This window comes from Pseudomassariella vexata, assembly GCF_002105095.1.
Source record: "Pseudomassariella vexata strain CBS 129021 chromosome Unknown BCR38scaffold_10, whole genome shotgun sequence".
NCBI lineage: Eukaryota > Fungi > Ascomycota > Sordariomycetes > Amphisphaeriales > Pseudomassariaceae > Pseudomassariella > Pseudomassariella vexata.
Window position 1 is genome coordinate 2103424 of NW_024467965.1, and position 16878 is coordinate 2120301.

At 51.1% G+C, this 16878-nt stretch overlaps 4 protein-coding genes and 1 non-coding gene across 5 annotated transcripts; 3 read left to right on the forward strand and 2 right to left on the reverse strand.

The window, feature by feature from the left end:
• Positions 1-2458: 2458 nt before the first annotated feature.
• On the forward strand, positions 2459-3079 carry BCR38DRAFT_348333 (velvet factor; the record flags this gene model as incomplete). Its single annotated transcript, XM_040856412.1, has 1 exon — positions 2459-3079. A coding segment is annotated over one exon (621 nt), but the record flags the coding sequence as incomplete, so codon positions are not given.
• A 4466-nt stretch (positions 3080-7545) lies between these two features.
• On the forward strand, positions 7546-8329 carry BCR38DRAFT_39430 (uncharacterized protein). The gene has a single exon (XM_040857610.1). It carries the CDS (start codon positions 7683-7685, stop codon positions 8256-8258), a length of 576 nt encoding a protein of 191 aa, XP_040713858.1. The 5' UTR covers positions 7546-7682; the 3' UTR covers positions 8259-8329.
• On the reverse strand, positions 8330-9318 carry BCR38DRAFT_39431 (uncharacterized protein). Its single transcript, XM_040857611.1, has one exon. It carries the CDS (start codon positions 8940-8942, stop codon positions 8400-8402), a length of 543 nt encoding a protein of 180 aa, XP_040713859.1. The 5' UTR covers positions 8943-9318; the 3' UTR covers positions 8330-8399.
• A 5231-nt stretch (positions 9319-14549) lies between these two features.
• Positions 14550-14652, reverse strand: BCR38DRAFT_t241. Its single transcript has one exon. It is a non-coding gene; the product is annotated as a tRNA-Thr (tRNA).
• Positions 14653-15311: 659 nt separating this feature from the next.
• BCR38DRAFT_441116 (uncharacterized protein) lies at positions 15312-15598 on the forward strand. Its single transcript, XM_040860754.1, has one exon. It carries the CDS (start codon positions 15347-15349, stop codon positions 15572-15574), a length of 228 nt encoding a protein of 75 aa, XP_040713860.1. The 5' UTR covers positions 15312-15346; the 3' UTR covers positions 15575-15598.
• The last annotated feature ends 1280 nt before the right edge of the window (positions 15599-16878 follow it).

Here is a 16878-nt window from a genome sequence, read left to right on the forward strand (position 1 = left end):
TGACGACGCCGAGCTGCTGAAACCTCACAAGAAGTCGCGAGCACGGCATTATCACAGTCCTCCCGAGCTCATCCTCGTACATCGCAGACTCTAACCTCAAGTCGGCAAAACCTGGTTGTGTCAACGAGGATTTTCTTCGTCTGGATAGCGCCTTCCATTTGGAGTCGGGCGCATCAACTACCGTTTCCACACTACATCCCGTACGAACATTCAAAGACAAGACCGCATGCGCATCGCGACTTATTCCTCCCCATCACATCCACTGGCCGTTCGATCTCAAGGCACCCATAACTTTATGTCGCCCCAGAGACGATCTGCAATCAACTACGGTTTTGACAGCGGGCACTACTTTAGCATCGCCCAAGCCCATTGTGCGCCACAGAAAGCTTGATACCCATCAAGCGGAACAAGAGAAAGAGTTTGATATTACATCAGTCGACATCTCCTACACCCAGCGCCACCAAAGAAGGCGCAGTCGCTAGCAGCAGATACCGTCTTGCAACGCTCGCTCGAACCTGGATAGCTCGACTCGCCTTGCCTGGTTCGTGGGCATCCGGTGTCAGCTTGGCCATAGACAGCAACGTCGACCGGGACCGCGACGTGCTCAGGATCTCCGGAATCTGTGGGACTACCAGAAAATAACAAGAAGGATCGCCTTCCCGCCTACAGCTAAAAAGTTCGAGACACTCGGCCCGCCAAATCGTTGGGGAGACTCTGGATTGAACTACGCCCTAAGAGTCCACCCCCACCGCCAGCCGACGATATCCAATAACTGAGCCAACTATCAGAGCCCCGCGGCACCATATTTGGGTTCTCCTGGGTATCTCATATAGACAGGGACTCGAGCGTGGTCGACAGCCCGGAAATCTTCTCGACTCCTGCCATACATGCCCTACACCCACACCCCCTTAATGTCACCGACCCCTCCAGCAGCTCCACGTCTCTGCAGCCAGTAGCCAGCACCTGTCTATTTACGCTGACACGGCTCCGCGATTGACGTATCATTGAGGCTTCTTTCGTCTCTCCGCATCTAGATCGATTCTTTTTGGTCCCCTGTCGGAGCTCGAACCTACCCCGTTCTTCCATCTATCTTGTTGTCATCGTCCCTGGCTGTGTCACCTCCAACAACTTCAATCTTGCCTTCTGTCAATCGTTCACTTATACCACATACATATTTTAATTATAACTCCAACCATTCCACCGTTTCTTCTTTTTCAACCCTATGGTCGTTGTTAGCCGATCTGGGTCAGCGGTGGTCGACATCTCAGGACGTCACGTTGTGCCGTTCCCTCACTTCACTGCCTTGCGTTCCGCCACCAGAGACAAATCTACTCCCCACGCAGCCATTCGAAAGATTAGTTGCTGGAATTGGGCCTCAGGCATCAGCTCCTCAACCCGTGCACTGGCACACAAGTAACGCGGGCAGGAACAGTTGAACTTCAGTGGGATCGCCCATAATCGTCTCACCAGACTGATCTCATCAAGCTCTGCCGGCTCCTTCTGGCACTCGCATCCCTCGCCGTCAAAAAGGGCGGTACACCGGGTTGGCAACTGTGCGCGGCACGCTGGTGAAGTCACATACGCACCTCAACGCCACTAGTTGGACTTGCCGTGCTCAGACGTAAACGGTACCGCAGAATACATATTGGGATCTGCCGCCGCAACTCTGCCGCACCTCAAACAGCAATACAGACTCAAAAAAACCTCCAATCGGCACGAAAATTTGCGTCACTCACAACTGTGGGTACTCTTCCGACAACTAGGCTGTCTCGCGGCCTCGTCCATCCCTCAACCAAACCTTACGAAGTTTGTAGACCGGGTCGCCGGAGGAATAATCCAACCAGCAGTCGGGTTTTCTCGAAATCTTTGAGATACATCCACCGCCACGGAGCCTTGACCTATATCCAGACGCAGCCCAACAAGGGCAAAGTTTTCACTTTTTTCCCCACCGTTCAGCTTCACGTGGAATTTGGTGTTTGGACATATAAGGTATCGTTTGGATAAAGCAAGTCTCGCCAGCATTCGTTCCGTGGTCAACAAAAGACATAACGCCGCCCAAGTACTCGTGAAGTACCTCGACCTGGTTTTTTTCAACACAACATTCAACATCCTCGACCGATACCAACTTTGCCGTGGTAGCAACCGCGCGACCGACTCGACCGAACCGAACCCTCCGTTGACCGGTATCGTACCAAGACATCTTCTGCATAATCAGCGCACTGCATCGTATCCTTCACCCCGGGTTGCCCCCCTTCGCTCTACTCAAATTTGTGCAAGGTTAGTGACTCGATTGCGGATGAGGCAGCCCTACTTACTCGATAAGTAGCGAGCATCATCCCCTTCCACGATGAGCAACCAAGCGTGGCAGCCGTACCCAGACGGCTTCTCTCAGTCTATGCATCACGCCCAGCCGCAATATCCATACGCGTCGCAACAAGTGCCCTCTTCACATAGCAGCATGTATCAGCCGTTGCCTGATTCGAGCAACGCCAACGATGGCAGCTGGCGCATCAGGGTAGTCCAGCAACCAACCAATGCCAAAGCCGCACAGGGTGCCAAGGAGAAGTCTCGATCGCCCATTGACCCCCCGCCCATTGTCAAGCTGGACACATTCCCTCACCTCTCTCTGCACGACCCTTACATCATGGTGGTCGCATCCTCAGTTCCCACGGGCAAGCACGAGGGCGAGTCAAGCCAGCAACACGCCAAAAACATGACAGGCTCTATGGTATCATCTCTACATCGTCTGAAGGACCTGCAAAATCAAGAGTCGGGCTTCTTCATATTTCCCGACCTTCTCATCAAGATCCCTGGCGATTTCAAGCTTCACTTTGCCTTGATGAAGATGAAGACAAACCCCAGTGATCCTGGCGACTTGGGTGAGTGGGAGACGGTGGCTGAAACGGACTCAGACCCCTTTAAGGTGTACACTAGCAAAGATTACCCTGGCATGGCCGAATCGACAGTCATGACACGCTCGTTCAGTGATCAGGGTGTCAAGGTCCGCCTCCGCAAGGACTCGCGAAAGTTAACGACGGCCAAGCGAAACCACCAGGTGGCACAGAACGCGCGCAATACCCGTTCCGCCAAAGGAGAGGTTGACATCGACGAGCCTCTGCCGAAGCGGTCGAGAAATGCATCAACCGAAAGCCAGGGGTACGGGATGCCCATACACCACAGGGGCTCCATTCAAACCTACCCTCCCGTCTCGGGCTTCTCTCCACCTGGAACACAACAGTTCTACTCATCGCCTCCTTTCTCCGGGGCTAGCACGCCGGCTCCGGCGAGCTCCAATATCCTCCCCTCGCTGAATCAGGGATTCCACCAGATGCCCAACGGCCAGCTGTACAACTCGCCCATTGATGCAAATACGCCGACCAACAACTGGCCGGTCAACCCATCCCCCCAACATAGCTTCGCCTACAACCATCGCCAGTCGTTGCAATTCTCCCAACCAGCCGTAGACCAGACGGCCAACCTACCGTCCATCACGACCCACGTGCCGCCGCAACAACACCCAGTCGTTGCGAGCGTCCACGCTTCTCCCCAAGGGCAGTCAGCCTACCAATTCGGCACCTCGTCAGCAAGTTCTGTGTCGCCGGAAGGTCCGGGTTACACTTTCGCTCCGGAGCTGGGTGTGCAGTATCAGAACTACCCCAACATCTACGAGAATGGCACGTCGCGACACAACGGCATCCCGACCCCGCTTACAGGCAACATGCCTCCCGAGCCCTCGACGGGTGCTGCTTCGATGCACTTTGCCCCTTATGATGGCAAGGGAGAGGACTAGTGGTCTTACGTTATCTGAAAACAAGCATGATGGATCGTACGGGGGTTTGTGGTCGAGTGTACAACGCACTACGACGACCTGGAGAGAGTTTTGTTTCTATTAACACATTGGCTGTTGGCACAGTTGGTTTTGCATGTATACAGGTCCACTAGGGGGATGGAGGCGGCGTCAGGATGGACGATCGATCGATACCCCAGACAGCGAATCGCTTCACTTTTGCTTATTTTCTTTTTAATGTTGTTACAAGAGGTCTTCCTGATACCAGGATTACAGAATAGACTAAATCGCATCAATGCAGAAAACTTGCGAACTTGTGGATTGTGACCTTCTCAAAGTATGCGCTCGGCAAATACTACTGCACTCTTTGCGTGGAATTTGCGAATGCGCCGAACATGTTCCGAAAGCCAATTCAGCATGCTAGCCATTGCTTGATCTCCCAGTCCCAGTTGTTTTGGAAAAATTAGTGGACAGTCACCTCAGAACAGCAGATCCCTGGTACTACGTTCTCTTGGGTATATGACGATGGGGCTAAAACGGCAGCCCACACGTTCGTGGTCACATGTAACCTTGAGCCAATACACTGTACTGTACTTCTATTAAGACGGGGAACTTTTAAACATCCTCGAGCTCTTCCCCCGCCCTTGGAAGACCCAGGAATAAGGCTAACTGCTCGACCCCCTGGGTAGCTTTCACGGCGCCAGAGCAACATACCTGCATTAGCCTAGAACTAGACCACAAAACCCCACCCTCCTTCCCATCTTCCTATGTACGCCGTCTTACAAACAATGATATTCTAAGAATAGAGACTACGCACTACTTCCCGACTGGCCACGGTTAAAAAAGAAAAACAAAAAAAACTCCCTTAGCAAAGTCGCTAGGCTCATGGTATATGGTTATGCTGCGCTCTCTCAGGAGCTGCTGCGTTGGTTGGAGAACGAAGGACAAGATAAAGAAAATAAATAAATAAAAGGACCTCGGCGCATAGAGGCCTAGCCACCTGACTGACCGCGACCCCAGGGCCAAGCACAACCCATCTACCGCGCCAATGTAACATTGGCGGCATAGGATACGCACATACATACATAATGTGTGAAGGCTCTGAGACACATCGGAGAATTTTACCGCAGGGTCGTCGCCGCTTCACTCCGGCTGTCAGTAAGTCAGCAAGTAGTGGTTACGCAAAGTTCTTCGTAAGCCAGCCCTAGCTGTGTTTGGCCTTGCAACAGCCAGCTGTCGATACGCCCCTACGCATTCATCGCTTGATCCTAAAGATGCACATGCAAAGTTCGAGGCATAACGTTGCTCTGGTGCAGAGTTTCGGGCAAACACCCCCCGGCCCCCAAAGGTTTTGATAGGTATGTCGACCGAAAAGCGAGACGCTAACATCACCTGGGCAGGCTCTCTTGGAGATAGTGTTCCTGTGGTCTGGTCTACGATATGTATTGGCATGTGACCCGCAGGTGAGCAAGTAGCTTTTGAAATGGCGCATCTCACATCTTATTGCCTGCTTGGACACGGAAAAGGAGTAGAAGATGGATGTACTGTGTTCCTCGCAAAATATCGATCGACTTTTGCTGGCTGGCTCTACCCATGGGTGACTAAAGCACACACGTTCGATTTTAAATTTTGCTCGAAATAACAGTGAGATTGAGCAGGTTGCAGTACAGTTTCTCATCGATATCTACGTAACAAACCCATTTATCCCGACGGTCTGTTCCGGATTTGCAGTTCGCAATTGCCCGCTAAACCAGTCTCTTCCCTCCCAAGGTCCTGGAAACCCGACAGGTTCGCGCGAAGAAGTTGTGGATTCCCTTGGTTCGCTTCTTTCAGGGTCAAACGGGCAGAACCGCCTTAGTGCCAGACATTGTCTTGTGTAGCTCACACTACCCATTAGAAGGAACGGTTCCAAAAAGCTACCACATGACATCCGGACCTGGTTCTGGGGATTGGGGCAGATCAAACATCAGACGATGATAAATGCGGGAGAAAGAGGTTCTTTCTTTTTTCAGATGGCCACTTAAGCAGGACCAAAGCATAATGCGGGCCCACAACTAGATGTCACCAGTATCAGGTGGACAGAAGCCAAGTTTCCACTTGTGGACGTGCTGTGACGACGAGTGGCAGACAGGTTGGTGGTTGGTACAGTGGGTAGTAGTTACCTGCTCTCGAGGCCAGTTATGGTTGGCATTAGGGTAACGCGTTTGTTCTACAGCTAGAAAAGGGACTAATAAGGCATGGACACGAAAACAATGTGTTCACGCCCCCCTCCGAGCCCCTACCACCATGGCTTGGTCCACCCCCTCCAGTCTTGACCTTCTAGATGGACGGGTGACACTCGGAGATCTTTAATCGAGCGACCCAATGTCCACCTCTAGGTAACGCCAATTTCGTCAAGCAAGCGATGCTGCTCCAGATGGCTTCGTCAGCTCCAGCTGCCAAGCTTTCATGTCCGCATCGACAGGAAATTATTTGAAATCCCGCGTATTAGCCGTATTGTAGACAAGGTCAGGGCAGGTAATTCTTCAGTTACTTCCACTGGAACTCGACAATCGAAACAAACATTACGGATTATGGTCCGTGGGACTAATTTGGAAGTACCTGGCTTGGCTCAACGCGCCCTGGCGAGAAAAATCTCCTTCAACCTTGTCCGGATCTGCCACAACGTACCTTGGGGTCCTCCGCCCCCCTAGTCCGTCCAGGGCACTGTCCAGGGCCGCCGGCAGAGACGACTCTGAGACCCGGTGGTCTGCCATGATCTTAGCTCGGCTCTGCGCTCCGAACTATTTGCCCAAGGAAAAAGTGAAATAATGGCCGGACGAATCACCGGGTTTCCCTCCCGAGCTGTCCAGGTACTTCTCCTTTTTCAGTCTTTGTCGCCCCGCAAGAGCAAGGATCGGTCGAAGGTGGGCTTAACCTTAACAGGGTCGAAACATTTCAGATCCCAACAGGTTGACAGCGGGCCCTCTGGTCAAACGGGCACCAGGTCTGTGCGAAATTGGAAAGCCGGCACGGAGTACGAAGTTTGGGGCGTGGTGTCCGCTGAGAGGACATGCTCAGGCTTGCTCACCGGCCGAGTCGGTCGGGCCATTGCCACTTGTCGCTACGTTAGACATGGCAGGCGGGGGGCTTGGCGTTCCTCATCCAGGTTGTAGTGGACCTGGTCAGCCTTTTCATCAATTTTCATCTCATCAATCCAGAAATCTCGCTTGTGCGTAGGGTACTTATCGGGAGCTATTTTGAGACAAGCAGCAGCGCCAGTGGCGAACCCCATTCCACGCCACCCTATCCACCCAGCCATCCACAACCGATTATTCGTGTTGACGTGAACGACAGCCTGCCCGGCTGCGCGAGTGCCGCGGCGGGCTTTTTCGAAGACGGGGGTTGCAGCAAGCACCGTACACCCCGCATGCAGCAGCTCTCAAAACGTCCAAAGGGGACATGGAGGAAGCTACATAGGGCCACCTGCAATTTGCCCAGTCTCAAATAGGCCATGGAGGCGTTTCCAGGCACTAGCATGATTGCATGTGGCGTGCAGAACTGCGGTCACAACGAATGGCTATTTCGGGTAGCGAGTTCGATAAAGCTCCGCACTGCAATGGACGGCGCACTACTGGCTGACATTGAACATGTAACGGCGGGACGAGAGTTGCAACGGGGGCCCTTGCCAATTCATTTTGGGAGTGGTCCACGACGTCGACGAAATCCACGCCAGAGCTTGCTCAAGTGGCCAGAGGCTGCAAATGTTTGTCGATGAGTGGACATCGCCGACATGCCGCCCAAGAGCTGGGGATTGACGATTTCCGTGCCTGCACGCAGCACAGGTGGAGTTGGCCCACTACCAATGGCAGCAGCTACGACCTCGAAGTTTCAATAACTGCCTCCTAAGCCTCCTATGGACAGGTCAGCAATTCGAACCTCAATTGTTCGTGTATCCATCCGACGGCCCATGATACCGACCGGTACATGCAACATTGAAGACGGATTACCAGTGCGTGCACGTCAGCAAACGTACCGCGTCAAATCACGCACAACTTACGCAGTTTCCTGCAGACTCTCTGCCCTGCCCTGGAGTCAATTGACCCTCATGGCAATTTGGCATTGGCCCTGCCCTGCCCTGCCCTGCCCCGTTCTGTGCTCTCCTGTCCTGCTTTGGCGGCGCGGCATAGCGACTCAGGTCAGCTGCCCAAGTGGCAAGTCCAATCCGGAGAGGGAGGGGGGCGGCTGGACAGTTGCCAATTGGCTTGTTACAACTCACAGCATAGAAAGCGAATCAGCTCCAACGGCTAAATTGATTGCAGCATCCTCGTTTAGAGCCAGGCTGCCAGGCTGCCAGGCGTCATTCTTCTCCTCACCGGCGTGGTGCCAAGTCTGCGGTGCCAGGCAAGCCCAGGTCTTCCCCTCATGTCAGATCGGTGCCAGAGATGCAGGTTGGGCAACCACCGCCCAATTACCCCAAGCACTTGTTTGAAATAAGCTTCGTGTTTCAATATCAAGAAACATTTTTCTTCCGCATCTTTGTTTTCTCTGTTCCTCATGTTCTTTCTGCACGCCGTCGCGACTCTTTCGACCGCCACACAAATATTCCGCTCATATGAAGGGACCATGCCTCTCAGCAGCAGGTTCCCGGCCCTCGCGCCATACCGCTTTCTAATTTGATTTCCAATTCCATTTCATTGAATACGACGTCGAGTTCCTTCGACTTCTCTCCAACCTTGACCCAATCCATCGCGATAATAGACCAACTTATACCCCGTATGCGACTAGGGGGTAGGGGGGTGAGGGGTGTAAACACCAGGCCTAGGTTTGCCAGGGTCCGTTGAGACGATCCCACCCAGGCCAGGGTCCAACTTCCGCGAGCCGCCGTGACATCGCGCGAAATCGCTCCCTCAGCCAACCACATCTCTTGTCTACCGCCTGACCAGCTTGTCCGATGACCACAACAGGACCCAGGTGTTTGCCCATCGCTAATATGCACCTGGTAGCCAAGCCTCCTCCGACTAGGTTCGACATGATATCCAGCAACTCGGCGTAGTATCCAACTCTCAAGCTCGACCATCGAGAGTCTCCAGGGCTGTGCGGCATGGAACCGTACTTGGCCGGGTCTGACGGTCAAGTCCGAGTTTGCAGGCGTGTCTACCCACATACCTTCCATGCCGTGGTCGACTTACTCACATAGCCCTACGAGCCTTGCATCACCACTACGACCTCGTCCTGAGAAATGGGCCAACAATCGTCAGGTAGACTCACACAGTTGTACCTCATCTCCGCATCGTTGACCAACGTTGTGCCAGTATCTGTTCAGACGGGCAAGCCTCATTTGCGGCAGCCCACTATTGCCTTCATTTAATTTACGACTATCGTATTAACCATTCGCGCGGCTGGGCCGCTCGCCTTTTCTTCCTCTAGCCACTCCATGGTCGGATCGTCCGTGGTTGTCGTCGTATTTCCTTTTCTCCTTCATGTCCGTATCCGTACTCGTGGCCCAGGTCACGGCGGCACACTTCACTCCGCATAAGATCTCAACTATGAAATGACTACGACGCAAACATACCCTCGTGTCTCTATCACGCAACCCATTATGGTCGCATCTCCAAATATTACCCCACTTCTAGTCCAACTCGATCTCTATCACATCCGGCAGCCCCCCTCCCTTCCCTTGCTTCTGTCAGCCCATTAACTCAGAATTGCCAGCTGTCATTTCATACTCACCACAATTATATACAGCACTACCACCCTACACACAGTTGGGAAAGTGCAACGCTCCTGCAACTAGGTCCCGCTGTCACACAGCACGACACTTATGCCCCGTCCGTGCTTCGGCACCAAGATTCCCTCGTCTATGGAATAGACAGACAGACCTTGAATCGCCGTACGGAGCTATGGCCCACCTTTTCCACCGGTACCTAACCCGAACCAAAAGCGCACCCTGCCTGCATATGACACGATGCCCTTCGACACGCTATGGCACCTACTTCCTTTCTTAGAGGTCTATCCTCTGGATTTGTTCGTGTCTGGGTTAGATAATAGTTCCGGAGCTGATCCCACCAGTTCACGCCCAGTTTGTACATCATCTGGTTTATGGTGGTACCACCATAGAATTCCCCGGGAAAATATGATATCTGATATAATATGAAAAAGGAAGGGGGGAAAGACGGCGGTAACAGAAAGCAGCATCGCCACGCAGCGCAACGCAACGCAACGCCAAAGGATTTCATCACAATGTGGCTGCTTGGCTTGGGGCTACATCCTTTGGCTCGCCGACGGCGGGAAACGGGATACCTCATGCAGAGGCTTTGCCTAGTTCTGGCCACTCTAACCCAACGTCCTGCCCTTTCCATGCACACTGTCCCGATCGGGGCGCCGAGTAGAAATAGAGTGTGTCACTTTTTCCGCCACGTCGTGCTGTGAGGCAGCATGAGGTCAGTGTGATAGATTACTGCACTGCACTGTAGTTTGCCCATTTGCATTTGATGCTGCTGGCTGCAGGTTTGTCTGAGTAGAGGGTACATGCACATACGACGTTTCATTTTCAGTTGATACTTGGGTTGGCTAGATTGAAACTGGTACGATTCACTTGAACAGGCGTGCAGATGGTCAGTTTCGGTCGAGACTGGACAGGACTAGACTATGTACAGTGTAGGATGGTGGGCGAAGGGAAGTTGGGGTTATAGGGGTAGAGGGGGGGCTATAGTAGAGTGCTGGCGGGGTTTGGTGGTTGCGATGGAGATCGCGTCGATCATCGTCAGTTTAGTGCGTGAGTAGTGGCGCTCAGATTCGACTCGGGACAGGAGATTCATCGGGGACGACAAATGGCGTGCGTTGTCACGTGTACCATATGGGATGGGTTGAGACGATCGGCTTGGCGGTTGAGTGTCTTCTAGAGCATCATATGTTATTGTGAGAAGTGCTTTTCGCCCAAGTTTTCTTTTCAGATGTCCTACTCTCATCGGACTAAGGATAACACATCGGAATCATAACTGATGACACGTGTATCTATCAAGTTTCTATTTAGTATCTAGATGCATGTGCGTAGGTTTTACGGCAACCACAACGCCCGCATGTTGTATTGCGTGGAACGACTAGTTCGAGGGGATATGTTCCTTGTCTATCTTGACATCAAAAAAGTTTGTGATGCTTTTTCCTTGATCGTAAGATAGCGTCCCTTGATGCTTGTATGTGCTAAGAAATCAGACGTAAACCGCCACATGGGGCCGGTATCCAGTACATTCTCCAAATGGTTACCAGCTCCATCATATTATTCTCCACGGGTGCATATTGCAGTGACCCCGTGTCATGCCGCCATCTGCGGTTGTTGCAAACCAATACTGGAGCTTAGACGTACCGCAGACAGGACAGACTGCCTTACCGAGTCCAAATTGGAAAGGCGATCCGCTTACACATCGAACTAAAACCCAAAAATAAAGGCTCTACCATGTACATATATATATATATGTCTTGCATAGTCGAAAACATAATTGTGTTGAAATTCCTTACGCCCAATCGGTGAAGGTCAATCTAACACCATTTTTCAAATTGTTGTGGATCATAAGATGTGGCTGGCCGTCTCATACCTCAACTGGAAGCTTATAACCATTTGTCCTCCTCTGAGGCAGGGGCGTTCAGCCAACATTTTCTGAGGTATTTTGCGGCACTGGCTAGAGCAAAGAGCTGCTGCGTAGAGTCTAGGCACTGTTTGTTGGCCCAAATATCATCGATATCATTTGACTGCATACCGGGAATGGATCGAAAGGTTCCGGAAGGTTCTCCAGTAGTTGGTGAAAGTGGGTACAGCAATCGTCCACAATTCTTCTAAGGTAAACTATGGTGTTCGATGAAGCCGGACGGGGTTCCACTATCACAAAGGCATGGGCCTTGCTCACATTGCTAAGGCAGTTTCCTGCAAACTACGCCATCTTTGGATACTGCTTCCCAACAATACGCACGGGACGTAGATTGAGTCTATCAGATGACACCTCTTCGTATTCTAGCAGACAAGTGGATAGAGACACGATGGCACCGAGGTAGCGGTGATCCACCCCATATACATATTCGTTGTGTGAGAGAGTTTTGGAATACCCACGTCCCATATACTTCCGCCGGCTGCATCGTCATCGAAGCAGTCATAGGATCTCTGCATGCTTCGCTAGATGCCAGTGGCCTTTTGCAGATAACCAAGCCTAGGAAATAAATTCCTCATCTGCCTACGTGTGGCGCTAGTCGGTCCCTAACATGTGTTCCTGGTCCATCTGCTAGCGATGAGGCACCTTCGCCCACGTTGAGATCCTCCACCAGACCCCCGAGTATCCTCGTCGTGACGGGCAACCACGCCCCACCACCTTACAGCGGTCCGTGGTCAATCACAGTTTCCCAAGGCAGGATCATTACAAAAACTTCATGCCAGGCTTTTCCAAAGACACATTCGGCCCGAAACGACACGACAACACAGGAATGTATATCATTTCGAGCAACCCAAGTCTCCAGTCCGTTGCCGGCAAGCTCCTCGGGTTCTAGCAGAGTCAAAATTGATCTTTCGGTTGTGAAAGCTAGTCCCGAGCTGTAAATAAAACCTGGTACCTGCACAGGAAAGACTGCGATGTATCTATTACTTGCGAGTTTCCAATCGGCTTCACAGACTCAGGGCTTCCTGATATGGTCCTTGACTTCTAGAGACCTGGGCTTTGAGAGGCATTCTGAGTCTCAGTCCGCTGACACAGCCGCGAAGATTCTTCATCTTCAGCTACAATAACTCTGATGACAGACTCTCAGTTACCAATGTCAATCGTCTAAATTATTCCGCTTTCCCAATCCTGTAAATGTTAGTCTCAGAGTCTATGCCGAACGAACTATTATCATCGGCTTCCCGCACCCGGCTTTCCCACAATTCCAAACCATCGAGGCTCTTCCGCGAAGCAGTGCAGAGAATTATAACTATTCAAGGGTACTAGGCGTATGATCTTGGATATGTCTTCTGCGCTCATTAAGCTGGGGAAAGAGCAAACTCCGGAAGAAACCCATGCGCTATTGCGTCTGCGGCAAGTATTCGAAGCGTTTCTTGGAGTTCAAATCTATGCAACATGGCGCTTGACACTGGTAGCCGTGTCTGAGAAGCAGTCTGGTGCGTTACTAATAACGGCCTATCTTGATACTAGACCGCCGAGAAATGCAGGGTGTTATAGTAGTCTCCTTCTGATAGAATTAACGGTATTAGTGATTAGGAAGAATAAGTTTAACTAACTAACGCATTGCTATAGACTAAGTATATTACTGCCTGCGTCTCAAATACTATTTTTGATTATTATCTACTAGTACACACTTCCTGGAGCCTACAGCCTAGTAATAATAGCCTCTAGAATGCCCTTAAGCTAGCTTAAAGGTGAGAGCTTAGAGAACTGGATAGATTAATGGATACGGGTTTGGTAAGTTGAGTTTTTCTAATGATGTATGACGCTGCTAGGGGTTGCATACTTGATCATGCGCTATTATGCCGATGTATTCATTTGAAAAAAACTAGTACCAAAGTACCTGAAGTCCTTGACTTTGGTACTTGCAGTCACTCATCAATTGTTCGGACCATTGTCGACAAGTCACGTGATATGCGTCACAGATGTTATGCCTACGCATGTGAGGCTATAACCGAGAAGGTTGTTGGGAACTGAGGCAGTATTGGACAGTGTGGAGGTGATACCGTGCCAGTTAAGGCACGGAAGTCCAATTGACTAGAATCTATTTACAACAAGTAAGTTGGCTAAGGAGTTTCACTCAATATTTGTTTCAAGTGAAGTCAGAGTCTTCGCGTTATGACTGCGTCGTGCCTTCCATCTTGACCACAGCAACAACCTCCCACCGGAGCTGTCAACCATGGAAATCACCACCTTGTTTTCCAGCAAAGATTGTTAAATCTAGCCGGTGAACTACTAGGAATTAGCTAATTTAAAGTGCTAAAATATTACGGCATCCAGAAATTTAAACAGATGTTAAGCCGCAACCCTAAGGCCGGATAGCGATTCTACCCCTGAGTAAGCCGCTGGATCCGAGATGTTAGTCATAATTCTGGCCACACACGCCCTGATACGTGACCCGATGGGGGGTTACCCTGTAGCTATATAATAAAAATAATATTAAATACGCCGTAGGTGTTAACCCTCGGTACCTCTACAAGTACTCCCTTAAGGGGCTATAGATGATATAGCGGGCCCTTAAGCCGCGTCGGGCGGTTATACAGGTAAACTTGTAGCCAAACGACTACTAAACCTCCTGTCCCTCCCTAAGTCTGTGCTACAACCCCTGCCTGAACTACCGATAAGCGTGGTAATGTGGCACTTAAATTTGTCCTCAGGGGTGGGATGCTGCTGATGTGCAGAAGATGCTCGACTATTTTTTTGTCGCGACAAGTCGTAGTATCTGCTAATTGGGGTTCTCGTCGAGCGTATACATCTCAACCATACGCTCAAGTGGATAGACCGTAACGTGGTCAGACGCTCGCAAGAATCGCGGCGAGAGGGCGTGCTGCGCGCCTTCTATCGTGAGGGGACGGGTTCGCCGACGAGCGTTATCGGAAAGGCGAGGTCCGATAAGGGGTCGGATTAACGATTCGAATTCTGGACCGGCTGTCGAGTTATATTCCGCCGACGTAGTGCTTGACGGTCGACTGGCTAGGATGCTCGTAATCCTAAACTGCACCAATCTCCCTATTATCGCTAGGTAGGCGAAGTCAACAAGGTGGGCAGCGCGCCGTAAGGGTTGACTAAACCCCCTTGTGTGTCAGCTGCGGGATTCGAACCCGCGACTCGTCACCGACCCAAGTGGGCGAGGCTCAAATCGGGACTTATCTACCAGCGAAGTGACCAACTACACCAGCCGACTGTAGCTATATATAAGATAAGATAAAAGCGATAAAAGAGCTCTGCCAGGCCAGAATAGCTCACCTGGCCATCCTTTTCCATACAACAATTCACACCCCATATGCACTCGCATCACGCCCGCTACAGGCATTAGAGGATAGCCAAGGGTTTGATGCTACAGAGTCCGAATTAACTGCTAAACGTAACAGGAGTGCTGTACTATGAGAATTGGACCGTTTGAAAAGGGGCAAAAGGCGTAAGGCACTGCCTGATCCGAACCGCTGGTTGATGACTTTGGCAGAAGCCCCGACCTCTGGAAAGCACGTAACACCTCCTAAGCGTCAATAACCGTCCAGTGGTGCTACCGCTATGGTGGTTAACGAAGAAATCAGTGCAGAATCAAGTTCGGCCGAAACCGAGCCAGATGAGCTAGTCACTGCCGTCACACGCGGCAGCCGCACAGTCAAGCGAAAGAAACACGGGGAGGATTTGGTGTTCTATCCGCAAAGATCCCATGTGCATAGCTTCAATTATTGTTCAGTGGTGTGTATTTGAATATACAGTTGTTGCTGTGCCCGCACTGATAAGGTTACGCAAAGGGTGATACGTTGTAGTATCCAAGACGAAGCAAGCTTGGCAGAATTACCGCATATCTTGAACGAGCAACTGATTGGCGATATTCTGCCTTTCGTTCAAAGAATTTTCGAGCTTCCCAATGATTTCCCGCTCTCGCATGGCCCGAAAAGTGTCATTCGTATTGCTGATCTTTCTCCCCGCGCCTCCGACATGTTTTCAAACGTGCAAGAGCCCCTTCCAGGGCTCCCTGACGGTGCCATGGCGTGTTCAAGCTCCTTGTTATGCTGCATGGAATACAAAGCAGCGTCATGAATCTAGGGATAAAAGCTTTAGGGCGCCTGAAGTCGACGAATCTCAGCACCGCTAACGCAACGCCTATGGCGGTTACTGGATCCATCTCGATGTCGAGGTGGAGCGGGCCCGAAAGGTAAATTAATTGCGCTACGAATCGGACGCACATATGCCAGTAGGCAGTATGTATGCAGGCGATTGATAAGTTGAAGGATCACCCCATTCTCCATCGTCTACAAAGAATGTGGCATCAAAAAAGGGTTTGAACGTCAACGAAATGAAATGAACGTAGATCGAGTTACTGAATTCGTACATCGAGGAATGTAGAAGAATAGACATAGCTCTAGTAACTTGGCTTCTCGACCACAACTCAAATCGAAGTCTCAAAACCTTAACATGAATAAACTCTTACTACCCGGAATCTTGAAGGCTTGTGTAACACATGTTAGACAATGTAGTCTTGTATGTGGGGTTTCCGGCATGCCGACGAACCCGTCGTTGCCCTTGCACTTATTCTCATGTCGCAACGCTGTGTTACACTCGGTGATACCAGATCCTCGCTTATCCCGTACGTTCTACGTAGGAAAGAAACGGCACCATGGCCAAACCCACGACTAAGGCCAGTCTGGACTGGAAGCAAGAGGTGTCGGGGAAGGACATATATCGTTTGCCGTCGAGCTCGTTGTAGCATTTGTTTCATCATGACAAGAAAAATGCTCATCAAACCTCCATCATACTTGCCGACTCGTCGGTACAAGAGTTGACAGTCGCCGTCGAGTGTGAGTGTGGGGGATTCAGGGGTGCGCAACCAAAGACTGTTTTGTGGAAACCTTTGAAACATTGCAACAGCGCGATATGCTTAAATTCTACCCAGGTTTTCTGATAACCCGGCCCTCCCAAATATGAGTCGCATCTAGAATCTAGAAGAGACTGCCATTTTTGGAGTGCTGTGGTGTGTCGTTGTTCTAGAAACACGCTTGCCTTTTGGGTTCTGACACCACCCGCACGTAGCCTCGAGATACTTATCTGATCTTCTAGCCGCTTTCCTTGGAGGCAGCGTGTCTCCTAAATTAAATGACAGATAGCTCTGTGACGTGGCTTGCATGTGACACTTTGACTGGGTTGGTGGCTCTCTGACTTTCGTGGATGCCTTGATTGGTCGCTGGTCGACACAACCTCATCCGATTATTTACTGCCGATACCCTCGTTGACTCGCGAGAGTTTAGCGTTGAACTGCGAGCGACTTGATCGATTGGCGTCTCGAAGTTCTGCCATTCTACCATCGCTGATGGGTTGCTCCTTGCACGATATTCAAGCGATCGTGGGATCATCCCAACACGCGTTCTGCAGTGAGACGCTCCGGCGTATGATCCGAGCAAG